The sequence below is a fragment of the Mustela putorius genome, unplaced genomic scaffold, assembly GCF_011764305.1.
Source record: "Mustela putorius furo isolate JIRA1106 unplaced genomic scaffold, ASM1176430v1.1 tig00000281_pilon_pilon_pilon, whole genome shotgun sequence".
Taxonomy (NCBI): Eukaryota; Metazoa; Chordata; class Mammalia; order Carnivora; family Mustelidae; genus Mustela; species Mustela putorius.
Window position 1 is genome coordinate 3,725,281 of NW_025421343.1, and position 27,959 is coordinate 3,753,239.

The following is a 27,959-nucleotide window of genomic DNA, read 5'->3' on the forward strand; positions in this document are numbered from 1 at the left end:
AACACTCATTTTTTAAAAAAAAATTTTATTTTTTAAGAGATTTTATTTATCCATTTGACACACAGAGATCACAAGTAGGCAGAGAGGCAGGCAGAGAGAGAATGGAGGAAGTTGGCTTCCTGCTGAGCAGAGAGCCGGATGTGGGGCTCTATCCCACAACACTGGGATCACGACCTGAGCTAAAGGCAGAGGCTTTAACCCACTGAGCCACCCAGGGGGCCCCAAACACTCATTTTTAATAAATTGTATTGGAGTTCTAACATTCAAAAGTTAGTCTCAAGTTTTTTTCTAAGCAATAGAAGCGATTGCCAAATACCTCAGGCTATCAATTTTGCGTAGGAAGTGACACAAACAAGCAGAAATTTTCAAGAGTTTGGTTTTTTTTTTTTTTTTTTCCACCAATTTAGAAAACTTGCTTAGTTCAGCCAGGTACTTGCATCACCAATCCCTTCTTCAATGTTGATTTGTGGATTTGTGTAAGTGTGGTATAGGGGCTATCTGGCAGGAAACTCGACCCAAAGTCAAATTAATTCCACAAATAGAAGTTAGCTTGATCATTTAACTACTTTAACTACTCGCTGTCCCTCTACCTTGTCGCTTTTCCTTTACCAAGATGGCCGCTGTCGAGCTCTCTCCTCATTGGCAGTCTTTTTTCGCGGGAGGGGGGACGGGGGGGGGAGGTGGCGGTTCTAACCCCTCCCACCAGCTCACCGCCCTGGGTCCTGCGTTTTTGAGAGAGCAATGGGTAGACCGGCGGGAGGGGCGGGGCGCGCGCCGGATGTGACGTTTCCGGAAGCTCCGAGAGTCGTCCGCGGGGACAGGTGGGGAAGGGTCCGGGAAATGTGGTGGGGCTGAGCCCCGGAGCATAGTCGGACTCTGAAGGGGAGTGGCCGCCGTGAGTGTGGGGCCTGCGGCCTTGTCGTCCCCGCGCCCTCTGCCCGGCCCGCCGCGCGCGAGGCCACTGACGGCACCGGCCTCCGCCAGGCCCCGCGCGTGCCCTCCTGCAGCGCTCTGAAGACCCGAGAACCTTGGATAATTTTGTCCCTGGGTTGGCAACTTGGGCGTGAGGGCCTTGAAGGAGGGGATCTCAAGCAGGTGTCAGGAGGTCCCTCTCCACTGAATACGCCCCCTCGGCTCGTTCCTGCAACTTCCTTTGACCTCGTCTTTCCTCCTCAGTCCTTTATGCCACCTTCTCCTTTTTTTGCGGATGCCGCATCTCCTCTGGAGTGTTGCTCAGCCCTCTAGTACCGCTCGCTGGCCTTGGGAGGGGGTTCCATTCTCGACCTTACAGATCATCTCCCCAGAAGTACTGAGGCGCAACAAGCTTCAGTTAGCTTTAATGGGCTCTGGATCGAGTTTACTAATTAGGCAGCCTGGGGAGGTTTTAGATTTGCTGAGCGGCTTTCTGAGCCTCTAAAACGGCTTTGGGGGAGATGGAAGGCCTTTGCATCCCTGGTAGTCTGCACAGCTTTTGTACTACTCGTGAGGGTGTTTAGAGAGGAAGCTTGGGGGAAGTGTGACCTAGAGGTGGAATTGACCAAGAAAAGCCTCGTCGAGGGAGGGCTTGGAGGGGAGAACAGGAAAACAGTGGGTAGACCAATGAAACACATTTGAGGATTTCTGGGCAGATTAGAATCCTGACTGAAGGGAAAGATCTCTGATGGGAAGGAGTAAGGTTTAAGACTGAAAAGACAAAGTGGGACCACTTGTTAGAGGGCCTTAAATTCCAAAATGGGTTCTACTCTAGTCGTATATTCTAGAGCATGCTGGCTAGGGTGGGCTGTAATTCAGTGTGTATCAAGTACCCAGATTCTTTTTGAAAATGATGTAGAGTCATACCAATTGGGAGTTAGAATCTGATTGTAGCAATAGAATGAGATCTAGAAAGATTGTAGAATTACTGCAGTTCGAAGCAGGGAAAACTCCCTCCCTGTTTTTTGTGGGTCTGTTTTATTTATTTATTTATTTATTTACTTATTTATTTTTGAGTACCGAGTTACCTTTGTGCCCTTTTGTTATTTGAAGAGTGCTTAGTCTTTGAGGATAGATTTGAGTAAGTTGTTTTTCAGGTCTAAATTCATTACCATGATGACGTGATGAATGATGTTGTGGATTGACCGAAAGAGGGGTTTAGTGAGCAGAACTAGAATTGTTCTGCATTCATTCCCAGACTAGTTCCCCTCACCATGTGCTCAGAGATGAAAAAGTACACCATGGGAAAGTGTCATTACTCATTAAATGAAAATGACCAAACTTGAAATCAGTTAACAATCATCTTGAAAGTTCATTGAATATACTATGCCAAGTACTGGGATAGATGAAAGTGGGTAGCTGGTGGGAGAAGTAGCGCAAAAAATATAAGATACCATCCATCTTTTTATGGTGCTGAGAGCAGGGCCACCTCATGATAGGGAATGATTAAAGGGTAGAACCAAATCCCCATTATAGTTTTACTCCCTGTACCACCTAATCATGGCACAGGTTTTGTGGGGTTTTAAGTCGGCCAATGCTTTGATCATTGTGATAGGCACTTCCTCGAGGGTCTCAGCCTTCTTGTGGGAAAGAGACTTTATCTGATACAAGCCACAAGCATATGGTATTTTTCTCTTAATTTCTCTGTAAGGTAGAAGTTTGTGGGCTAACCATGCTGTGTGCTAGGTTGTGTTGGGGTGATGGGGACCATGGTGCTGATGCCACCTGTTTTTTCTGTCTCAGAACTTCTTGGTCCTGATGTCTGACCATGGAGATGTGAGCCTTCCACCCGAAGACCGGGTGAGGGCCCTCTCCCAGATGGGTAGCGCAGTGGAGATAAATGAAGACATTCCACCCCGACGGTACTTCCGCTCTGGAGTCGAGATTATCCGAATGGCATCCATTTACTCTGAGGAAGGCAACATTGAACACGCCTTCATCCTCTATAACAAGTATATCACGTAAGACACCTCCAGTTTCCTTTTTCTTTTCTGGTGACTGATGCCTCACTCATTCTGCTCTTGTGCTCATTTATTCTGCTCGGAATTGCTAAAACTAGAGAACTTTACAACATCATTAGCATTAATCATTCTTTGCAGGCAGCTCCTACATACTGACTGTCCTTGACATTCAAAGTTATGAGTACTGAAAGTGTTATTTTCATGACTCAGTGATTTCATGAGTAAGAGACCTAGCTTTTTGGCCTGTGCCCACGTGGCCCAGCTGTTAGGCAAGAGAAAGGATGGTTAAACTACATGTTTTGTATTGATGAATGTTTTTCCTATGCTCTCTTTATTAAGGCAGCTAATCATAGGATTACTGTTGAGGTTTAGCAGAGCCAAAATTTGTCATCTCTGCTGCTTTTGTCACAAACTGAGTGATTCAGGAAAAAAGGTTTTTCTTCTTAACCTTTATTATGATCATGCAAATCATCAAATAGATATTGACCACCTACAGTTTGTGTGGCTCATCATGAGACCTTTCTCTTGAGTTACTTAGCATCTTAGGTAGGCAGCATAAATAGAAGATGGCAGTGCAATTAACAGGGAACAACTTGTAAAACCCCAGTGATGATGAAATGATGTGTAATTTAGGAAGGGAATAAAGTTAAAGGGTCTCATCTAGCCTTGTTCTTTCATGATACCAGGACCTTTAGAAAAATAATGACTGTAATGTGTTTGTATGACTCTTACAGTTCATAGAGTGTTTCCCCTGCATTGTTGGTTTTTTAAAAAATTTTTTTTTTTAAAGATTTTATTTATTTATTTGACAGAGAGAAATCCCAAGTAGATGGAGAGGCAGGCAGAGAGAGAGAGAGGGAAGCAGGCTCCCTACTGAGCAGAGAGCCCGATGCGGGACTCGATCCCAGGACCCTGAGATCATGACCTGAGCCGAAGGCAGCGGCTTAACCCACTGAGCCACCCAGGCGCCCATAAATTTTTTTTTTTTTTTTTTTTTATTCGAGAGAGAGACAGAGTGAGAGAGAATGAGAGGAGAGGTCAGAGGGAGAAGCAGACTCCCCATGGAGCTGGGAGCCTGATGTGGGACTCGATCCCAGAACTCTGGGATCATGACCCGAGCTGAAGGCAGTCGCTTAACTAACTGAGCCAACCCAGGTGCCCCTCCCCTGCATTGTTTCATGTGATGTTCATAGTTCTAGGTACGTGGGGTAGAGCTCATTGTCTTCCCATTCTATATGTGAGGAAGTAGGCTCTGGGTTTTGTGATATGCTTTGTTCCACACTTCAGAGTGAGAAGGCTCAGATCTAACTTTTTTTTTTTTTTTTTTTTAAGTAGGCTCCACGTGGGGCTTGAACTCAGGATGCTGAGATCAAGACCTGAGCTGAGATTTAGAGTCAGATGCTCAACCAACTGAACCACTCAGGCACCCCTAGATTTTTTTTTTTTTTTTTTAAGATTTTATTTATTTATTTGACAGAGAGAAATCACAAGTAGATGGAGAGGCAGGCAGAGAGAGAGAGGGATGCAGGCTCTCTGCTGAGCAGAGAGCCCGATGCGGGACTCGATCCCAGGACTCTGAGATCATGACCTGAGCCGAAGGCAGCGGCTTAACCCACTGAGCCACCCAGGCGCCCACCCCTAGATTTTTTAACTCTTTAATTAGGATTCATCTATGACATTGGTCTTGTTTTTAGTTTGTTTTTGATAATGTTCTGTGAGTTGAAGCTAGAGTTGAGACCATAGTTTAAGCCACATTGACTATCTTTTGGTTATTTTTTATTCTTTTTTGAATAGATAACATGTATACAAGGTGCAAATTCAGAAGGCACAAAAGGGTATATATATTTAAAAAGTAAGTCTCCCTAACCCTCCCTTTTCCCCAAACTCTCAGTGCCCTTCCCCAAAGGGAATTCCTCTTACTAGTTTCTTACATGTCCTCCCTGAAATAATAAATGCATTTCAGTTGTATCACATTCAGTTTTTTTTTTTAAAAAGATTTTATTTATTTATTTATTTGACAGAGATTACAAGTAGGCATAGAAGCAGGCCCCCGGCCGAGCAGAGAGCCCGATGAGGGACTCGATCCCAGGACCTTGAGACCATGACCCGAGCCGAAGGCAGCAGCCCAACCCACTGAGCCACCCAGGCACCCTTTTCAGTTTTTGATCACATACTGCTCGGCAGTAGGGTTTGTCAAGCTTGGTACCGTTGACATCTGGGGCAGAATAGTTCTTTGTTATGGGTACTGTCTGTGCATTGTGGAGTGTTGAGTAGCACCCCTGGTCTCTGTCCACTAGATGCCAATAGCACCCCTTATCCCCTCCCTGAGTTGTGACAACCAGAAATGTCTCTAGATGTTACCTGGTGGTCTCTGATGGCCCAGTTGAGAACCGGTGCTCTGAAGAAAAGTAGCCTACAAGTGGACTTCCCGGAATTCATACTCTGATTGTAGAGTCCCTTTGGTAGAAAAAGGGACTGCTGTTGTCTCTTTATTTTTTCAATTTAGAAGTAGTCCCTGTCTGGGATGCCTGGGTGGCTCAGTTGGTTAAGCAGCTGCCTTCGGCTCAGGTCATGATCCCAGCATCCTGGGATTGAGTCCCACATCGGGCTCCTTGCTCAGCAGGGAGCCTGCTTCTCCCTCTGCCTCTGCCTGCCATTCTGTCTGCCTGTGCTCGCTCTCTCCCCCCCTCTCTCTCTGATAAATAAATAAAATCTTAAAAAAAAAAAAAAAGAAGTAGTCCCTGTCTCCTCAGAGATCATGCAGGCCATCCACGCCATCATGCCCTGTTATGTGACCTCAGTGTTGATAAAGTTACATAGAATTAAATTACATTTTTGTCTCTCTTTGCTATTACGAGTTTTTTATTCCTTGACGTAGTAGGCACAAAACTTATTTTCCTGAGAAGTTTCTTTCACTACTGTCCCTTTCTTCTACTGCTGGTAGAAATAATATTCTTGTATATTTCCAGTAATCTGGTAGAGAGTTTTCCCAGAATGAGGCCACAGGGCACAATTCTTCAAAAAATCATGGTTGAGAAAGTTAAATAGAATCATGGAATCACTCTCTCCAGTATTTTCTGGAGAACCTTCTGGGTCCTGTAGCCTCTCATAGCAAGTGCTTTGAGGTCAAGGGCCATATTCATTTGACAAATATGTATTGTGTTCATCTGCTGTCCACTTGTCACTGCTCTAAGTCCTGGATACAGAGGAAGTAAGTGGCCCCTGCCCTTCATGGTGTATCTTTGTAGTTATGGGAGAAGACAATAAACAGGTAAGCAAAGAAATGTCAGAGTAAGGCAAATGCTAGGAAAGCGACAAAGAGAGTGCTGGACAGAGATTAACCAAGGGTATCAAATAGGGTAAGGTCTGTCTGAGCAGGTAAAATTTAAACTAAAACTTGAAGGATGCCACGGAGTTGGTCTTTCCAAGAGCATGGAGCAGAGTGTTTGAAACAGGTGTTACTGTGTGTTCAGAGCTCTTAAGTAGGAAATACCTTTGTGTGTTCTGAGGAATGAAGGAACATCATTGTGTTTGGAGTGTAGCAAGGGAGGAGGGAGAAGGGGATGAGGCTGGAGAGGCAAGTGGGGCCACATCACGCAGGCCATGGGGGTTTGCATTTTATCTCGACAGCATTAGAAGCCATGGCAGAGTTTTAAGTGAGGTTATGACTTAATTTTACTTATATTCCAAAAAATATAAATTGGGCTACTATGTGGTAAATGGTGGAAGGTGTGTTAAGAGAAGGCAGGGAGATGAGTTAGGAAACTCTCATGGCAATTCAAGGAAGAGACTGATGGCAATGGCATGAAGCAAGTGGATTGGGCATTTTGGAGGTAGAGTCAATGGGACTGACTGATAGTTTGGGAAGGATGGTGTCAAGGTTGACCTCAGGTTTCTTTTTTTAAAGATTTTATTTATTTGACAGAGACAATGAGAGAGGGAACCCAAATGGGGAGCGGGAGATGGAGAAGCAGGCTTCCCACTGAGCAGGGATCCCAACTCGGGGCTTGATCCTATGACCCTGGGATCATAACCTGAGCTGAAGGCAGACGCTTAAGGACTGAGCCACCCAGGCACCCCTGACCTCAGGTTTCTGCCCTGAGTAACTTTAGGATGTATGGGCGCATTTACTGAGATGGGGAGAATGGTATAGAAAAGGAGCTGAGAGGGAACCTGGGTGGCTCAGTTGGTTAAGCAACTGCTTTCGGCTCAGATCATGATCCTGGAGTCCTGGGATCAAGTCCTGCATTGGGCTCCCTGCTTGGTGGGGAGTCTGCTTCTCCTCTGACCTCCCCGCTCTCATGCTCTCTCTCTCTCTCATTCTCTCTCAAATAAATAAATAAAATCTTTAAAAAAAAAAAAAGAAAGAAAGAAAAAAGGTGGGTTGAGATTCAAGGGAAGAGATTCAAAGGGGAGGAGATTCAAGAGTTCAGGCCTGGCTTCTTTGACATGTTAAGGTGTTAAGTTTAATATGCCTCTGAGATATCCAGTAGGAAGTTGGATGTACCAGTCTGAATTGAGGAGAGGTCTGGGTTGGAGATACAAACTCAGAAGTCCTCGGCATATGAGTGGTTCTGAAGCCTTGAGAGCTGCTGAGATCTTCTGGCAGATAGGTCTTAATCAGAGATCCAGGAACCCCACAGGGATTCATTGATAGAATTTATTCTCCATGAATTCATTTGGGAACAACTTTTCTTGTTTGCTAACCTCTCACTGAAATTTAGCATTTCCTTCCATTTTGCATAGTAGTATTAATAATATTTGTAATGCTGTCACCACCGGGAGAAATCGATATTTTTTTCTTAAAGATTTTATTTACTTATTTAACAGACAGAGATCACAAGTAGGCAGAGAGGCAGGCTGCAAGAGAGAGGGGAAAGCAGGCTCCCTGCTGAGCAGAGCCCCATGCAGGGCTCAATTCCAGGACCCTGGGAATCATGACCTGAGCCGAAGGCAGAGGCTTTAACCCACTGAGCCACCCAGGCGCCCCAGAGTCGATATTTTGTAGCACATTATGATTGATGTTGATATCCAAAAATAGCATTTACACTTACCTTTACTTCTGAATTACAGTACAGTTATTAAAGCCACAAGTAGATGCTGATTTTTAATGTATTAACAAAATACCAGTAAAGAAGCACACAATACAATTACTATATTTTGGAAAACTGTATTTCAGTAGAATTGCTTTCTAATTCCTTCATGTTTTATATTATATCTTTAAAAAATTATTCTGAGAAGGAGTCCATAGGCTTCATCAGATGCTAGGAGGATTCATGACACATTCAAAGATCAAGAAACCTTGATAATGAGACTATAGAATGGGAAGAGCCTCGAGGTTGGTTAGGTAGAGAGAACCAGCAGATGGGACTTCAAGGGAGGTTTGAGAGGCAGGAGGAAATCCAGGAGAGAATGGTGTCATGGGAGCCAAAGGAGGCCGGTATTTGCAGGAGAGTGGCCAGCTGCGTCAGAATGGGTCAAATGGGGTGGGTCAGGTGTTGGGGTTGGTGTCGTGATGTCACTGGTGATCTTAGTAAACAGGTTTCACTGAAAGGACTAAGAAGACATTGGATCGGGGTGGGATGAAAGGTGAATGGACGCTAGGAAAGCAGAGACCATGAGTATAGCCCGGAGGTCGGCACATGTTTTCTATATAGGGCCAGAGAGTAAATGTTTCTGGCATTGCAGTCATTTGATCTCTGTCACAAGCTCTGTAGTGTGATAACACATGAACGAATGGGTGTGGCTGTGTTCCAACGAAACTTCATTTTCAGATACAGATGGCAAGCCAGACTTGACCTACTAGTTGTACTCTGCCAGGCCCTGGCATAGATAACTCTTTGGAGGAGTTTGGACAGAGAGTGAAGAGAGTAACTGAAGAGGGACAAGGAGCGCATGAATGTGTGGTATTTTAAGATGGGAGATTCTGGAGCATGTTTCTTTGCTGATGGAAAGGAACCTGTGGAGAAGGGGAAGCCGATGGTACAGCACAGAAAGAAAGAGCTTAACTGTAGCAGTAAGCTCTTGGCTAGGCAAGTGGGCGTAGGATTAAGAGTACACAGTTACTTAAATCGATTTTGTCCTGTGACCTGTGGTTACTTTGAGTGACACGAATATCCATGTTGACAGCAAGATCACTATGGGGAATCCTGGTTCCCACTGATGGGACCATTTAATACCACAAAATGGGCCAGGAGGAGAGCTCAGTGAGAAGGGGGTGGGATGAAGCAGCTCATTTACTTGCCTTGATAGATTTGGAGTTTGATTTGGGACTTTGTTGGATTGGCTTGACCTGAAGCAATAAATGTAGCTACTTTCATTTTTCTCGCCGGTATCTTTAAGACCCTGATTCTGATTTTGTGAACTGACAAGCCGTAGGAGTTGCAAAAAAGTTCTGGCTTAATATTCTCAGTCTGTTTTCCACTTCATTTTCTTGGTATATTCTTGTCAGTAACAGTGGCTCACTTCGGCAGTTATTACAACTGCGGAGAGAGGAGAGAGGGGAGCGGGCATCTCCCTCACCACTCCTCTGCCTCCCCCACTATTGCAAGTCGTTGTTCTAGACCTTTTGTGGGTACTTTAATTCCGGGTTTTAAAAGGCATGTTTGTTCTTTTCCCTGGGACACTTCAGGCATCTGAATGATCTGAATTACATTTCCCTCTCAGAGGTTTTCCCTCCTGTAGGAATGCTTTGCCTTTTGCAGACCCCGGTATAACAGGATCTTCAGCATATTAAATCAGTACATATTTTCATGATGAGCACAGACAATAATCCAGGCGGTGAATTCTTTCACAGCTTTTTATGGTCATTGACTAGGCTACATAGAAGGGAGTTACACAGAACTTAGGCAATTCTTGTCTCCTGTGCAAGCCTCCTATAGCACAGACTTGCTTGCTGAAAATGGTCTGTCCCCTGTATCGAAAATGTTTTCTTCTGGGATAGGGGCTTACAGACTAGAGTCTATGATCATGCTCACTTTGCTGATCAATTTCTAAGATTGGGAGAGAGGAGAGGAGAGTCCTTCGTCCCTCCATGTTATAGAGTTTCTGCTGGACTCTCTGAAATAGTTTCTTGTATAGAAAATTAATATTCATGATCAAAACAATTATTTTTTCAAACCACCCAGCCAGGGAAATACTAAAGTGAAAAGAATCCACCAGCGATGACCACTGTTTATTTCTTGTGTGTAGAGGGAAATGTTTGTCCGTGCAAGCACTTAGGCTCATGTGTTTATTCTTGTTTCTTAAAATGTGAATAAGCTCATACAGTATATTCTGTTCTACAATTTTTCTTTCTTTCTTTCTTTTTTAAGATTTTATTTATTTAAATTTGACAGAGAGAGAGCACAGGCCAGGGGAAGTGGCAGGCAGAGGGAGAGGGAGAAGTAGGCTCCCCACAGAGCAGGGAGCCTGATACGGAACTTGATCCCAGACCCCTGGGATTGTGACCTGAGCCATAGGCAGTCACCTAACCGACTGAACTACCCAGGCGCCCTACAACTTGCCTTCTTAACAGTCATATCTTTCTGTATCAAGTCATACTGATCTCATTTCTGCCTGGAACAGTCTTGCTCCAGATCTCTTCATGGCTTCGTCTCTTCCTGGCTTAATTAAATGCTGTCTTCTCAGTGATGCTTTCCTTAGCTGCCCTGTATAAAATCCCACTCCCTCTCCTGTCACTTCCTGTTTTCCTTCCCTATTAATGACTTCTAGCACTGATTATCAATATATTTTTTCTTCTATTGTTTATCTGCCCACCCCATAACACATACCCTATGAGGTGGGATTTATGACTTTGTTCACTGCCAAATCCCATAGTAGATGCTCAGTAAATATGTTGAATGAATGAGTGAATGATTATGTTGTTCTTCACATTTGGGTGCAATGCAATTTATTAAATAATCCCTTATTGATGGACATTTAATTTTTTAGTTTTCCCTACTTTTATGACCAATGCTATATTGAATAGTCTTATGTATATTTTAGTACTGTTGTGTAGGATAAATTCCTAGAGGTATATTTGTGAGTTTAAAGGATATGCAGATTTTAAAATGTGAATAGTTGTCTCTCCCCACCCCCAGGAAAATTACAGTCCTGTGGTAATACAATGTATTATTAAATTACAGTCCTGTTTAAAGTGTGTAAGGACACCCATTTCCTTTCATCTTGTCTACATTGGTTATAATCAACCTTTAAACTTTTGCCAATCTGATATATGGGAAATGGTACCTTGTCTTAATTTGAATTTCTTTCATTGTAAGTAAAGTTGAATACCCTTTTGTATGTTTACCTTTTGTATTTCCTTTTCTGTGTATCTCTTTTTATCCCCATTGTCCCAACTGGTTGTTTTGCTTGTGTTCTTGCCAATACATCTTTGCTTTGGTATGTTTCCCCTCTCTAAGCTGCAACAAGATCTAACCCTAGAGAACAGTATACCTCTGGGCCACAGATATTCTGTGCCTACAACACTTCTAGCCCTGGTGTTAACATCTTCATTGGTTCTTATTCACACTTTTTGTTTATTTATTAGTAAAAACAGTCATATAACTTACATAGCCGTCATAGCAGATGTTGGCTATGTGCTAGGCACTGTGCTCAGCACTTATTTTTTCTTTTTCTTCTTTGTTTGTTTCTTTCTTTGTTTGTTAACATATAATGTATTATTAGTTTCAGAGGTAGAGGTCAGTGAGTCATCAGTCTTATATAACACCCAGTGCTCATTAAGCACTTTTTAAAAAAAATCTCTTTAAGCGTCCCAGCAACCCTATCAGGTAGTGCTAGTTTGTCTCCGTATATAGAGTATATATCTAGAAACCAAAGGGTAGTGAGACTGAGTAACTTGGCGGAGTTCACACAGCTAGTTGTGGCTGAGCCAGGATTTGAGCCCAGGCAGCATGGCTCCAGAGCCTGCTCCCTCCCCGCTGAGCACTTGCCTCCTGTACAGACAATGGGCTAGGTTGCCTGTTCTGGTTTCAAGAGACCCTTCTGCCCATATGGTCCCCATTCAGAGAATTGACTATGGTTGCTGGAACAAGAGGAAGGTATTCATGTACCTGTCTAGAAGTTTTACCTTATAAACTAGATTCCACTGCGTGGTTCAACATCAAAATAATAGAGGTGTGTGGTGAAAGGTCTCCTTCCCACTCTTGTCCCATCTACTCTCTTTCCCCTGCCCTCTACTTTCCTTGATTTCCTGTATTACTGTGTACTTAAAATATATGTACAAACACATAGAGAATTGTCCCCCTTTCTTACATACCAGGTGGCATACCAAATGCACTTTTGTATACTTCAGGTTTCTTTCTTTACTCACCTCATCTGAAGGTTTTAAGACCATTTTATTGCTCAGATATTTATTGAGTGCCTCTTCATACAGGCACTATGCTGGCTTTAGAGGGACTTGCAGAGAAGCACAAGACACAGGAACCTCTGGCCTCACTTCTCAATTTTTCAGGTTGGGAGCACAAGTGCATGTTAAGTGTGGTGGTCATGTTACATGGTGCTATCTGGGCTGATTCAGGCTTCCATACAAAGCACATTCAGCCTGCTAAAGTTAGGAACAGGTACCTTGGTCTTGTAGAGCCAAGAGGGTGTTACTGAATTATAGATAGGTGTCTTGAACATAAGAACTAGCCTTATTTATCCTAATATCTTCTTCAGGGCTTGATGGGTGAATAAATGAATCTGTCGTTTTTTTTTTAAAGATTTTATTTATTTATTTGACAAACAGAGATCACAAGTAGGCAGAGAGGCAAGCAGAGAGAGCGAGAGGAGCAAGCAGGCTCCCTGCTGAGCAGATAGCCCGATGCGGGACTCGATCCCAGGACCCTGAGATCATGACCTGAGCCGAAGGTAGAGGCTTAACCCACTGAGCCACCCAGGTGCCCCCAAATGAATCTGTATTTTAAATACAGATTTACTTCAAGTAAATTGTTTTATATCTTTCTCTGTGAACCCAAAGGGGAGAGTTTTAGAATCATTTTGATTTTAGAATTCATCCCTGCCTGAAGGGTCTTGTCAAACTGGATTGAAATGAAAATTTCATGTGCCTAATATAGAACCAAGAGAGGAGGCTCTTTTCAAAAGAGTTTGCTTTGGTGGAGGTCGACTTCCTTCCCCTTACTGAGGCTTCCTCCTCCGTTTACTCCTACCCATGGGCAGAAAGTGGTTTCAAGAGACTAAAGAATCATTTAGTCCCAACTACAGTGTGGTATTTTAGAGCTGTGGGTAAGCTCCCCTCAACTGATTTGTTTTGGGTATCAGTTTGAATTCATTACACCTTAATCCTATTAAAAGACATCTTTGTTCAGTACCCCTCCAACAGTTCTGGGCGTTCTGGAGCCATGTAGAGGCAGAGTGATATAGTGGTTAGAAGTGTAGACTCTCGAACTGGCCTGCTGAATCTGCCACTTTGGACTGTGACAAGTCACTGAACTTCTGTTTGTTTTCACTCTTCCCACTGTTCCCACATCATAAACATTAGAGATCTGTGAATTGATTCAGTTTATTTTTCCCACTGAGCTTTACAGCTATGGATAAAACTGGAAGAGAAAATCTAGCACTTAGTTTCTCTGAGAACTTTTCATCAGGACCGTAATGCACATCACACACGTAATATGCACATGTTACACACGTATAACACATGAACTGTCTAAGGATCTCAGTGCTTAATATGATGCAAGGAATATTCTGCTTTGAAGGCACATGAATCCCAAAGAAAAAGAAGCCAAATTTAAGGTCACAGGGCTAGAGTAGTCTAAAACATGGATTTTCTCAGCCTTCTGCCCTTGGTTGCCAGACTTATTTGGAGAAGAATTTGTGACCGAGGCCCTTTCCTTTGGAAGCCTGTCATGGTCATAATAAGAAAAGAATCTCTTTGGAGGTAAATTTTTGGGCACAGGGTAAGTTTTCCCCCGCCCTCATCTTTTTAGTTGTGGGAGTCTGGTGCTTCCTGCACACCAGATTCAGGGGAGGAGAGAAACACAGGTTGAAGGTGGGTGGGGAACATGGTCGCTGGGTTTGTGTGACCCCTTCCTCCATGTCTGTAAAGCCATCTTGTGGTGGCTGCAGGACATGGGAGTTGCTTTGCTTCAGAGTCTGTTGGACATTTGGACATTTTCTTTGCATGATAATGATTCTGATCCATTCCTTTAGGCTCTTTATTGAGAAACTCCCAAAGCATCGAGATTACAAATCGGCTGTCATTCCTGAAAAGAAAGACACAGTAAAGGTGGGTCTTCACTTTCACTGTTGCCCATCTAAAAGCAGCACAGACTAACTTCAAGGTAAAAGTAATGTTGTCCACATCTGAGCTTCAAATCCTGCAATGGGAGATAAGGTCAGATCGGTTATGAGGTAGTAGGTATGGTATAGTAGAGGGTATTTTACATTGTTTTGGGATACATTGTTGCCATTGCCAAGCTGACTTACGTCTTTTTACTTCTGTACTTAATTAGCTGGGAATTATTCTAATTCTCTGTTTTCTGTTTTTGTGTCTCAGAAGTTGAAGGAAATTGCATTTCCCAAGGCAGAAGAGCTGAAGGAAGAGCTATTAAAACGATATACAAAAGAATATATAGAATATAATGAAGAAAAGGTAAGTATATAACAGCAAAAAAAAAAAGAAAGAAAAGAAATTATTGTGGTTTCTTAGGCTGTGCCCTGTCATTGCAATATGATATTTTAGCAGATCCTGTGATTTTTATTGTCATATTTTACTTTTTCAGCAAAGACCAGAAACTCAAAAGAGTGGAACACAAGTGTTTAGGCTGAGAATACTAACATAGTTTTAGCCTGCTTGTCTTACAGGGTAACTTGAGGAATAGGAAATTTTGTTTGCTATATCTAGAGTGAGAACCTAAGGACAGGTTTTTAGATCAGCAAATTTTGGGGTATTGATTCACATTTGGTTATACCTGTTTATAATAACTGATTGCTCTTCAATCTGTTTTCAAATGATTCTTGTTAGGGAGAGTGAGTTAGGACACGTGGAGAAACTCCCAAGGCACGTGTGTGGTCTGTGTCAGATGTGAATATTTACTGTGGATTGGGATCCCTTCCATGTTATTTTGTAGTGCTCTGCTGAGCCCTTTCTCTGAACTCAGATGCTGCAAATTAGCAGGGCAGTAAACAGCTATGAGGCATCTATTTGTAAGGGACTGAGGGAGTGAAAACCTTATTGAAGGAGATTATTACTTGCTATTTCTTATTTGAAAATGTCACTCTGTATTGAACTGATCAGCAGGAAAATTTTGGAGGCTTCCTTTTGGGTTAAAATTCACTAAAGACCCCCAATACAGCAGGGTGAAGTTTGGATTTGGTTCTCTTTTGCAGCCTTGCTTGGGATAAAGAATGTATGCACAGCACAGTCAGAATAAAACTGTGTTAGATACAGATTATGAGGGATAGACGGTAAGTTGCAAGATTTCAGTAAAGAAGAAAATACATTAGTAAAGAGCCATTGAGGAAGGAGAGTGAGGGGGTCCGGACCTTCACTGTCCTTGCAGAGTCAGTCTGCAGTGGCCAGCTAGACAGAAGCAGTGACATTCTGCAGTGTGGAACTGCCGAGGGAAGCGCGAGGTCTGTGTTGGGAAATCGGGCCGGAGCAGGTGCACATTTTAGGAAATCACTGTGCTGCAAAGCCTTGTCCTCCTGAGGTGTGAAGTCACCTGAATGTCACGTGTAAGCCTGACTCCTCTTCCTTCTTTGCAGAAGAGGGAAGCAGAAGAGCTCGCACGGAGCGTGGCCATCCAGCAGGAGCTGGAGAAGGAGCGGCAGAGGGTGGCCCAGCAGAAGCAGCAGCAGTTGGAGCAAGAGCAGTTCCATGCCTTTGAGGAGATGATCCGGAACCAGGAGCTGGAAAAGGAGCGACTGAAGATCGTGCAGGAGTTTGGGAAGGTGGACCCTGGCCTAGGCGGCCCCCTGGTGCCGGACTTGGAGAAGCCCTCCCCAGATGCATTCCCCCCGGCACCTGTGGCATCTGCACAGTCTACAGACTGTAATACGACCGTGAGGCCTGCCAAGCCACCCGTGGTGGACAGGTCCTTGAAACCAGGAGCACTGAGCAACTCAGAAAGTAGTGAGTCCACTTGCTCTTGGCCTCTTCCATCTCATTGGCCCCCAAGCAGAGTGTCATTCTGTGGGTTTCAGCCCAAGATCACCTCCATGATCCCACTCATTAGACCCTGGTCACAGAAGCCCCTTTGGTCAGTATAGCCATGCTGGGTTCTGTGACACTGGCTGTCATGTGCAGGTGGCTGTTGCTTCAGCCATATAATTTACCTGGAGCAGGTCACTTTTCTGAAGAGCTCATAATATCCCTGAAAGTCAGACCCTTCACTTTTAAGGATTTTACAGAGATTCAAAATGTTCAGTGAATTAGAGAACACTGTTGGCCCTCTGGAAGGGGAATCTGAAATTTATAGTTTCACTTTATAATTTAACAATTGACTTTTAAAAAATAAAAATGGGCTACAGAGTTGCACTTGCCCTAAAAATGATCCCATTCCTTAAGGAGCTTGGTCAAGGTCAATATTATATGTAGTTGGTGATGATTCGGGCTAGCCGTAAAAACTGTTGGCAGTCTTTCCTCCTCTCATCACTGAGAGACTGTCTGAGACAGTAACAGTAGCAGCAAAATGGTGCATATACCTCGGTTAGTAGAACAGATCATTTTGGGAAAGAACTTTCAAGTAGTAGTTAAGGAAGTCAGCTTTGCAGAAGATCCATTTATAAGGACAGCGTAAGAGTAAAGGGGTTCCAGACTCCGAATCCTGGCCTTTAGGATTTCTCCCCATGGACTTGGCAGGCTTGTCTCCCACTGCTTTTCCTTCATCCATATTCTGTGCTCTGGTCAAATTTGGCTGTCACGTTCCCAGAGCAGCCCCTGGACTTTTTTTTTTTTTTTTAAAAGATTTTATTTATTTATTTGACAGACAGAGATCACAAGTAGGCAGAGAGGCAGGCACAGAGAGAGAGAGAGGAGGAAGCAGGCTCCCTGCAGAGCAGAGAGCCTGATGTGGGGCTCGATCCCAGGACCCTGGGATCATGACCCGAGCAGAAGGCAGAGGCTTTAACCCACTGAGCCACCCAGGTGCACCGCCCCTGGACTATTTTATCCAAGGAGGTTTGTTAACATTCGCCCTGAACCTAAAATCCCCTTTCTCTATCTCTGCCTTCCTTGCTTTTCTTAAAGTTTTGCCAGATCTCCTTCCCTTCATTTAAACTGACTCTGTTCTCCTTAAGACTCTCAAAATCTCTGTTTCTATAATGCAGTTGAGATCATTTCCCTGATGATGTAGTCATTTGCTAATAACTAGATTTTAACTTTTTCCTGGTTGGTGCTTGAATCTTACTCGTACTTGTGTTCCCTGTGAGCTGAGCACAGTGAGCGCACTGGTGTGCACTCAGGGAGTGGTTGTGGAGTTGCAAGGAAAGGACTGTGCTGACATTTCCTTCAGAATCTTCACATGCTGCTGTCCCACCGCCATGTGACTGCCTGCTCCCCTGTCTGTTACCTCCCCATCAGTTTGGAGCTTGCTGTTACATGTGCAGAAACAGAACATCCCCTTTCTTTTCTCTTTTCTTTTCAATGAAAATGTGACTATGAAAGACACATCCTAACTTGAGGCTGTGGTCTCTCACAGGGCTTCTCCCTGATGTCCAGCTACTGGGCCCATTCTTGGCATTCTGAACTAGGCTTTTGAGCTGCTCTGTGCATTCATGCCTCTTTTGAGGACCAGTTGGGGGTTTTTGTTGTTGTTGTTTTGTTTTGGCATTTTAATGTTCTTCTAAATGAATAAATTCAGAATTCGTTACCCAAAGTGTTTTCCATTACCTAGAAGAATATATCTGGTATATTTCTTTGAAAGTCCTACTTACCAATATTCTTAGGCGAGGTAAAAGAGAGATTTAAAATAAAAATAAAAATTCAGTTGAATGAGATTTTTTTTTTAAATCCTTTATATTAGGTTGTAACTGAGAATTTCTAAATAATGCAGGAACTTGTTTGAGGAGTAGTTCACCTTTGTCTTAACTTGAATTGTGCAAGCCTCTTTTTTTAAAGTAATGCACTTGCAGTTTCTGTGGCCACAACCCTCCTCCTCATCCATCAGGATGAGATCCCCACTCACTGTCCACAGTTTGGGGAACCCCAGTGATTTGGCATTGCTCTCCCAGGACTGCCAGCTCTGGGGTCTGCTTGGGAAGGCTCTCCCCCGGTCTCAGACTTCTCTCCTTTCTCTACGACAGCTCCTACAATCGACGGACTGCGCCATGTGGCAGTGCCCGAGAGGCTCTGCCCGCAGTTCCTCCAGTTAGCCAGTGCCAACACAGCCCGAGGAGTAGAGACATGTGGAATTCTCTGTGGAAAACTGGTAAAAACCAAACGCTTTCCTGAGCTGAGACTGTACTTTCCCCCTTGGCCTCCTGTGACTCTCAGAGAAGATATCCAGGGTCAGTTACTGTTTGCGACAGTCCCTCTGCAGAAGGAACCGGGGATAGCGTAATGCAGTGTTAACCTTGAGTGTGATGACCTTGCATTTTATTGATTTTCATGGTCCCTTGAACAGATTATTTTCATGCTAGTAGTAAGAAATAGATAATTCTAAACTTGGTAGGAAGAGCCGGCATTACCTGTATGTCAGTTTTTGCATACCTGCTTTATGGTAGGCCTGGGAATATCCAACATGTAAGGCACATAGCATGTGTCCATAGAACATACCCAAGCATTTTGAAGAGATGGGAGATATACCCAAAGATGAATAACACACTGAATGGTGTATGTGGTGGAGCGCTAGGGATTCAGAGGAAGGAAATGTCATTGAATAAAGGCACTTGAAGAACCCATTGCTAACTGCTGAATGCAGAAATGAGTGAAATGGAATAGACTGAAACTGAGCCTTAGAGAATGAGAAGGGTTAAGAGAACCAGTAAGAGGAAACTACCTTAGACTCAAGCAACGGAAGAGAAATGGTATTATCCCAGAGCTTCTTGGGACCCACAAGTAGACCCATTTGACACCCCCTGGAAATTCCCACTGGACTGTGGGTGCCTGTGGCTTTGTGGAGCGCCCCCTGCAGTGCACATGAGCAGCCAAGGTTGGAAATCACTGAGTGAGGGACTCAGGGAGCACCAGTCCTCATGCCTGCTTAAGAACGGCCTTTGTTGTACAGATGTTTACCTTGAAACTACTGTGACAGTGGGGGGTTGCATAAGTGCCGGGGAGTGGTGACAAACTGTTTTCTCCTTTGACAGATGAGGAATGAGTTTACCATTACTCATGTTCTCATCCCCAAGCAAAGTGCCGGGTCTGATTATTGCCACACCGAGAACGAAGAAGAGCTCTTCCTCATACAGGATCAGCAGGGTCTCATCACACTGGGCTGGATCCATGTAAGCAATCCCGAGCTCTCCGAGGGCCAGGCTCCTCCTCCCTCCCCAAGTTATAAACATGCTGCTTCTTTCTTTCTTTGAGCAAAGTGAACTATGGCCAGATTATTTAGGTGACTGTTTTTCCCTCCTCCGGAGGCACACTCGACTTCCCTCGCATACTTGGCTGCTTCTACTCCGGTACTGATTTCTGGGAACTACTTAGGGCTTTTTAATTTTTTTAATTAAAAAAAAATTTTTTTTAAGATTTTATTTATTTGACAGGCAGAGATCACAAGCAGGCAGAGAGAGGAAAGGAAGCAGGCTCTCTGCTGAGCAGAGAGCCCAATGTGGGGCTGGATCCCAGAACCCTGGGATCATGACCTGAGCCAAAGGCAGAGGCTTTAATCCACTGAGCCACCCAGGCGCCCCCCCCAAAATTTTCTTTTTAAATTAAAAAATTTTTTAATTTTTAAAAATTTAATTTAAAAAATTTTTAATTTAATCAAAATGAACTTATTTCCTGTAAAGTCCCAATTTCCCTGTGAGTATGAATGGTGGTAAGATGCTGGCCTAGAGTATATGCCTACTTCACACAAATGATGTTCCTGAAAGGTTTATAAATCAAACTATTTTAATGAGCCAAGGAAGATAATTCAGATGTTTGCATTTGGTCTTTGTTAAAACAGCATATATATTTATGTAAACCAGTTGGGTCACCACTATGGCAGATTTTCAAGGGTTTGCTTATTGTGAGTAGTCTGGTGATATTTAAGTAAAATGTAATTCCATCCCTAGAGGTGATATTTAGGTAAAATGTAATTCCATTCCTAGAGGTCATTTCTACTTTTTTTTTCCTATTCTTTTCAATTCCTCACTCCACAGACCAAGCTACTTTTCATGTTTTGTGATAGGCTTACTTACAAACGAGTCTACTCATTTCTGGATTTAGGAAGATTACACATACTTGTATGTTAGACTTGGGAAATACTGACCCAAGAGGCCGTCCTATGTGCCCCTCCTGTCTGCACTCCATGACCTACATATTTGCCTTCTATTGGGTACCCCCTATTATATAGTATGGGAGTGGCAGAAAACTTGTTTCTTATCTGCCGGAGGATACAAATTTGAGTAAGACAGGGCTTTAGTCTCATAAAGGAGACTAGACAAAGAGACAAGTAATCACTCTTCACATGTGGCAGAAGGTGCCAAGTGCTTCCAGAAGTGCAAACAGCACTATGGAATTTGGAGGGGAGGATTGCACCTGGCTTGATTTCCCAGAATTTTGACAAGATAGGCTGAGAGAAAATTCCATGTGCAGGGGGTAGCACTGGAATAAGCAGACTATGTTCCTGAGACATTGAGAGGTCTGGTTTGTTGGGGTTCATGGTTCATATCAGGAAATTGGTCGATAAGCTTTAATATGATGCATTAGAGCAATGTTCTGGGGGGTCCTGGGCAGATAGGCAAAATAGTTCTTCTTTTGAGATGGCTGGGTGGCTCAATTGGTTAAGCCACTGCCTTTGGCTTAGGTCATAATCCCAGGGTCCTGGAATGAAGTCCCACATTGGGCTCCTTGCTCAGAGGAAAGCCTGCTTCTCTCTCTGCCTCTGCATGCTTATGCTCTCTCTCTCTCTCTCTCTCTGATAAATAAATAAATAAATAAAATCTTTTAAAAAATAGTTCTTATATAGTAAGTGTAGAGTTTTTAAAGGTTTTTTAATAGAGCAAGGCTATGCTCAAAACCATTCTTTAGAATATCTAAAATAAAAGCTGTTTTAAAGTAGGTCAAGGCAGGGAGATCATATAAGAGGTTTCAGGGATGATAGAATCTACTGATGAGAGCTAGGGTGATGACATTGCATTTGGGAAGGAGATGAATGTAGGATTTCAGAGGATGTGGGTAATGAGCAAGAGGAGGATGAGTAAAAGCCAGTGGTGACTTAGAGAGCAGGCCTGACTCATGGGGGTGGCCGTGATTATCAGAAACAGGGGCTCCAGGAGGATAACTTACTTGAGAAGTGGGATAAATTGTGGGTTCAGTTTTGAGCATGTTGAATTTAGAGTATGTGTGAGGCTTTCTGTCGGTGGAGGTAATTAGCAGGCAGTTGGAAATGTGGCTGGGACTTGGGAGCAAGGTCAGGGTAGGAAGTGGATTTGGGAGACCTCTGCACAGAACTGACCTGGGAGGCCTTGGAACTGGAGGTGATTGGAGAGCAAGAAGAGATTCACCAGTAGGTTGGGGGCAGGCCCCCCAGGGAAGTATAGGGAATAATAGTTGGTTGTGAAGCAGAGAGATGGAAGAGCAGGGGGAGGGCAGGCAGTGTGTTAAGGCACCGAAGGCAGAGGAGGAGGAATGCTATAGAATTTGAAGAAGTAATGGGGATTGAGGTTGTGCTGATGGTGAAATGTACACTATTTTTGGAAGGAGTTTAGTTCACAGGGAAAAGGGAAAAAATGGGATGGTGATTTAAGGAATAGCCAGGTTGAGAGAGTATTTGCTTGATTTATGGTTTAGTGTGAAAAGCTTGAACTTGTGTTTTGGTTTGATTTTGGTTTTTTTTGAAACCTTTATATTGGCAAAGCGTAAGAAAGGACATGAAGATAAAGGTACACTTCAGTGAATCATGAAGCAAATATCTACGTACATGCATGACCCATGTGAAGAATTAGAACATTGTGAGAGGCATGCTCCCGCTCCATGGTCTTGCCCTGTCACACTTGCCCTCTGACACAGGTAACCTCTCTCCCACCTTTTCTGGAAATCCTTTGCTTTCTTAACAGTTTTACTACCTATTTGTATATCCCTGACCTTGGCAGTTTAGTTTGGCCTGACTTTCAACTTTATGTAAATAGGATCATGATATGTATTCCTCAGTGTCTGGCTTCTTTTGCTTAACATTTTAAAGGCTTATCTGCATTCTTGTGTGCAGTTGTGTGAATGTGTTTGTATGCCCAGTGAGCCAGCGGTGCTCAGTGGAGCATCGTGGAGCCAAGAGAGGAGATGTAGAGGGACAGAGACGAGGTAATGTGGTGGTAGGAATGTATTCAATCAAAAGTACAAGAAGGGGGCTCATCTTCTTATGGGGGAGAAAACACTCAGACAGAATTGAAGAAAGAAAGCGACAGAGAGATTTTGGAGGTTCTGTTTGGAGGGGTTGATGGAATTCATTTGATTCAGCAGGGTTGCCATCTAGATGCTCTGCCTGGCCAGAGGAGACAGGTGGTTTTAGGAACTGGAGGAGATGGGGGAATGTTTGGGTAATTACTGTTTAGACTGCAGGTAGAACTCAGCCCCAAATGAATAAAAGGATTTCTAAATTGTAGCTGAGGGTCCAGCTAGGAACAAATTTAGAGCTGAAGTTGACAGTATTTCAGCTTTTTTCCCCAGTGATCAATCTTTCTGTACCATTCCTTCCCAACTGGGGATTAAAAACAGAAAAAAGCAGAGATTTGCTCACATCCTAAACTTGGCAAGAGGATTATGGAGAATATCAGTTCTTCCTTCTATATTTTGCCAGCTGTAAACCAGGTCCCCTGGTCCAAAAGTGTGTTTGATCATGTATTGATCACCAGCTACAGGGTGACCCTCCTGCCCAGGATTCACGGCCATCCCTCAGCTTGCCTCAGCCCTGCCTTAGCTTGCATCACTGTCCTGTGGCTACTCCCTCCCATCCAGGCGCAGAAGCTGCCCCCAGCATTGAATCTCCTTGTTCATTTCTGCTCCTTTGGTTTATTGTTTTCTCTTCATAAAAATGCCTTCCTCTGTCTCCAGCGTGACGGACACAACTGTTTTTTCAAGAAATTCAATTGTGAAGGGAAGGAGAAAGAGAAAGCACAATAGAAGGGAATAGAGGCTCAAAACAAGGTTTTTTGATTTAGGTTAACAATTATTTATTGAGCTCCTGCTGTGTGCCTCTATATTGTCTTTCCAGCTAACCCAACTTTAGATCAGAGGCCTAGATCAGCTTGTATAGGCCTCATTTGTCCCAGTTAAAATTCCTTGTTCTAACTGTGGGATGAAAGGTGTTGGTACAGGCCATTTGTCCTGTAGGATCTCATAATTAGGTAGACACTATTTTTCCTTTGTGGTCACCAAAGTTCATACCTGCCCCAAGAGGACCTGTGTGTGGATTTGCTGTAGCACTCAGCTGACTTGTTCCTGGCCTGCAGACCTCTTCTGCAGTGAGCTGGCCACAGCTTTGTGTGGAGGGGTGCTTCTTAGATGAGGCTGCACATAAGAATCATTGGATCAACTTTCTAACTATCTATTTATCTGTCTATCTATTTATTTATAGATGAGGAGAGGGGCAGAGGGGAAGAGAGAGAATCCCAAGCAGTTTCCACATCCAGCATGGAGCCCAATGTGGGGCTCAATCCCACAACCCTGAGCCAAAATCAAGAGTCAGATGTTTAACTGATTGAGCCACCCAGGTGCCCCTGAATGAGCTTTAAAAAAAAAAAAAAGTCTCCGGTTGGATATTTCTAGGGGTGGGCACAGGAGCCAATGCTTTTGACAGGCTCCTCGGGAGCTTCATTTCATACACAGCAGGTTTGAGAACACTGATCAAGTACACGTATGTTCTAGCCCTTCTGTCAGTGAAGGTTGGTAGACTTTTTGAGTCCTGTTGGGGCTTTCTTTTTCCATTCTTGTTATCTGTACTCATACTCCTCTAAGACGAGCATAAGGCATTATGTGACTGTTCATTTGTGTACTAACAGTGTGCTCAGTAAAACTTTAAATGGTTGAAAACAAATGAGATCAATTGAATGAACATTTCGAGGGTAATAGATTACCCTCAAATTTCAATATCTTAGTCCTTTTCCCAAACAAGAAAGGGTCTTTTGTGTGATTTAACTACCGCTGAAATCCTGATTGCCCCCGGCTTCTCACATCCTTAGATGGTATTCTTTAGCCATAGGACAGCATTTGTTATTTTTGCCTATAGTGCTGCACACTCATGCCTGACCTCTGCCAAGAAGAAGAATCATTCACCACCTGGGGTTTGTTAAGTTCTTGACTTCTACCATGTTGAAGTATTGAACAGCGTCTACCATCTATTCCAGAATGGATGGCTCTCCATTGCAGAGAGAAAGCTTGTGAGGGGCCAAATAAGTCTTGATGGTCCATTCAAATTATGAGTTTCTTCATGTACTTCTGTTAAGCCATACTTCTTTACAGTGCTCAAAAAGTAATGAACTTCAGGCATTGCCCCATCGTGATTGCCAGTGGCTTTGTGCTTGAGAAGGAGATTGTGGCCAACTGAGAGCTCTTTGGCTCTATTTCCTTCATGGGCCAGGCTTGGCTGTCTCACTGAGGGGCATCTCAGACATTTTTTCCTCCTCTCAGACTCATCCCACACAGACTGCCTTCCTCTCCAGTGTTGACCTACACACTCATTGCTCCTACCAGATGATGTTGCCGGAGTCAATAGCCATTGTTTGCTCCCCCAAATTCCAAGAGTAAGTACATTGATGTGGTTTGGGGCATTATAAGGAGATAGTGGGGAAACGCCTCTCAGGAAACGTTTCTATTTGGCAGACCTTGTTCTCTGTAAAATATATAGATTGTGGTCGTAATTGGCTGTTTTTAAAAGTTACATTCTAAGCACCATATCCTGATACACCTCCTATGCTTGTTTTAAAAAAGATAGCCAAAGCAACAGTTTTGATGCTTTTCTGAGAAAAGGACATAAGAAATTTAAAGTGTTTGACTTGAAGCAATAGGAGTTTTAAGAGACTGGTGTCAAATTAAAGAATTTCAAAGTTAAACAGATTATCTCAGTTAACTTCTTTTTCATTCTAAATCCTGTTATTTACTATGAGTTCTCCAAGCAAACTAGTGTGGTGGCAGTGATGAGTCATTCTCTAACTCTGATTCATTCAGCAGAGAAGAGACCTGTGTGCCAGCACACTTTTGAAGCTATCTCAAAACAAACTCCGTGTGTGTGTGTGTGTGCACGCGTGTGCATGTGCATGTGTATTTGGGACTAGGGAAACACCTTTGCTTGATTCTGGGCCTGCTTTTTTTAATTGCAGAACTGGATTCTTTAAACTAACTGACCATGGGCTAGAGGAGATTTCTTCCTGTCGCCAGAAAGGATTTCATCCACACAGCAAGGATCCACCTCTCTTCTGTGTACGTATCTACATAGAAGAAATTGGGGCTATGCGTCAAGCAGGGAGGACCGTCTGAGCTGATGAGGTGCATTGTCCTTTCTGACCCACGCAGAGGACCAACCTTGTCATTTATCTTTGCAAGTCTTCCTAAAAAGAACATACGTGGGAAGCGGTGTGGGATAGGAATGGATTTGAGTCGTAGCTCTGCCATTTAAGGACTATCTTGGATTAGACTTAATTTTCCTGGGCCTCAGCCTACTCATCTGGAAAGGGGAATGATAATGATGATAATACCTACTTTATAGGGTGAGAGGCTTAACTGAAGAAAGTACCTGGTGCAGTAGCTGGCTTATTAAATGTTAGTTTTTTTCCTTCATCAATGCCAGTTGCTAAGGCTGTACTTCAGTGAGAGATTGAAATTCAAAGGAAAAAAGCCCTTTAAGATTGGTAAGGTATATTTGATTCTGAAATTTTGCTTAAATAATAGGGATTTATTTTTCTGACCTTCTTAGGAAGGTTTTTTTTTTTTTTCCTAAGTTATAGTCCATGAATAAAAAGTTTCAGTTGCTGGTAAGATCAGTATGTTTCAATTTGTCCCTCAAATCTAATGTGATAGGTTGCTTCCCTCCATGCTGGCCATAGAGTGTTATTTCTTTTGGGTTCACCAAAAAGTGACCAGTATGGAAAAGGGACTCAGAACCTTGTCACATGAAAGGAACCGGGGATGTTTAGAGGAGAAACCTCAGGGAGGATCTGAAAACTGACTTTCAGTGAAAGAAGAATTATTGTATGAAAAGGTATCAAGTGTGCTTCATGGGCCTCCCAGAACTGAAACTAAGTCCTCACAGAATGACAGTTCTCAGCTGAGTTTGAGAAAGAGCTTTCTGACAGATCTGTTCAAAATAGGTCAGTCTGCCGGGAATATAATAAATGTACCAGGATGGGTACATTTAATATAATAAATGGGTACCAGGATGTTGAAATAGTGGCTGCAAAAACAGTGCCCACATTTTCAGTTTTTCAGTTATAAAGACCCCTTTTGCGTGATGAAACTAAGCATTCCCCACGTGACAGTGGGTGCACTGTATTAGCTGGTTGACACAGTCACCCAAAAAAAAACATAATGAATTCATCAGTTCTTTCGAAGAAATGTAAATTTTTTATGAACAACTCTAGAATATACATCCAATTGAAAAGTAAGTGAAGATATTCGGGCTCACATTGATTGAGGCTACAGATAGGGATTGGGGAGTCCCTGATTCCCGGGGCTCTCATCATAACCGCAAGTAAATAGCAGTCTGGCTTCCAGACTGGAAACCACTAGCCAGAATAAGCATGTTAAACAAGAAGGTTTAAAAAGTGACTTCTTAGAATTTTCCAGGACTTTCCCTTTTTTTTCTCTTTCCCTGTTGTAGAGCTGCAGCCATGTGACTGTTGTGGACAGAGCAGTGACCATCACAGACCTTCGATGAGAATTTGACTCGAACACTTCTCAAGAACTATAAAACCATATCAGTGTACTGTAGGCCCTTAATTTAAACTTTCCAGAAAGCTCTGGAAGCCTTTTAAAACAGAATTAAAAGTGAGTATCACCTGGGGGAGAACTGATTTTCTATTTCTGGTTTAAAAAGAAATAATTGGCTGTATTTTTTACAAGTGTGGAAAAATAGCATGATCCCACTAAGACAACTTTTCAGTCTGTCTGCAATTAAAAAATTAAGTTGAAAGAATGGTATAATGAACACTTAATCTATACCCTTTATTCTAGATTCACAAGTTAACATATTTTTTTCCTCTAAGCTATGCTCCTAATTTCTCCACCTATTTGTCTACTGTTTACCTTTGGAATTATTAAGGGCATCTATGCAGAAATTTGGAAGCCATTTAGAAAATCTTTGGGTTTTCCTGTGGTTTATGACAACATTAATGAAGCTTATTACAAGGGTGATGGATAGCTCACTATGTCTGACCAGATGGTGAGGCCCAAAAACCCTGAAGAGTGATTTTGTCAGGAAGTATTGTTATTTAACAAATATGTCTGGATATTTTTTTCCTCTACAATAAAATAACAATTAACATATTTTGTGTGTGTGTGCTCTGGAGTGATCTGTTTGATCAAGTATTGTGGAAACAGGCTAACTAAAAGGTCTGATTGTTTGGGGAAAGGTGAGAGGAAAATGGAATTTGAGCTGGGCTGATATTGAAGGTGTGTCCTAGTTCACTGTTAACTGCTCAGTGTCGTTTGTCTGCCTGTTGCCATCTTCCAGGGCTGTTAAGCTTTCTGTTCTTCTGGTGTTGTCTCAAGTGGGTCATCCCATTCACTTCCTCCTTAGGCCCCAAAAGCTTTCAGCTAACCACAATGGAGCCTTTATTTGCGGTGCCAGGGTATGCTCCAACTGAGTGATTGCATTCCCTTGCCACCCCACCCTACCAACGTTGTCATGTTGACTGTGTTTTTCTGACTTAGGCAACATCTAGGAAGGTGTTTGAAGCTGCGCTTGGTTCTGTATTTCTCTTCCTATGAGATGAGCCTAGTGT

General features: G+C 43.1%; 1 protein-coding gene across 4 annotated transcripts; it reads left to right on the forward strand.

Annotated features, from left to right (window-relative positions):
• Nucleotides 1–762: 762 nt before the first annotated feature.
• LOC101692862 (STAM binding protein) lies at nt 763–27,501 on the forward strand. 4 transcript variants are annotated; one of them, XM_045079027.1, is made up of 10 exons: nt 763–821; nt 2,716–2,933; nt 14,088–14,163; nt 14,434–14,529; nt 15,645–16,011; nt 18,183–18,307; nt 19,188–19,325; nt 24,652–24,764; nt 25,341–25,440; nt 26,837–27,501. In XM_045079027.1, exons 2-10 carry the CDS (start codon nt 2,731–2,733, stop codon nt 26,891–26,893), a joined length of 1,275 nt encoding a protein of 424 aa, XP_044934962.1. In that variant the 5' UTR covers nt 763–821; nt 2,716–2,730; the 3' UTR covers nt 26,894–27,501. The 4 variants fall into 4 exon arrangements, 3 of the variants coding, with proteins under 3 accessions (XP_044934962.1, XP_044934961.1, XP_044934963.1); XM_045079026.1 differs by having other exon boundaries at nt 789–1,306; XM_045079028.1 differs by having other exon boundaries at nt 795–895.
• The last annotated feature ends 458 nt before the right edge of the window (nt 27,502–27,959 follow it).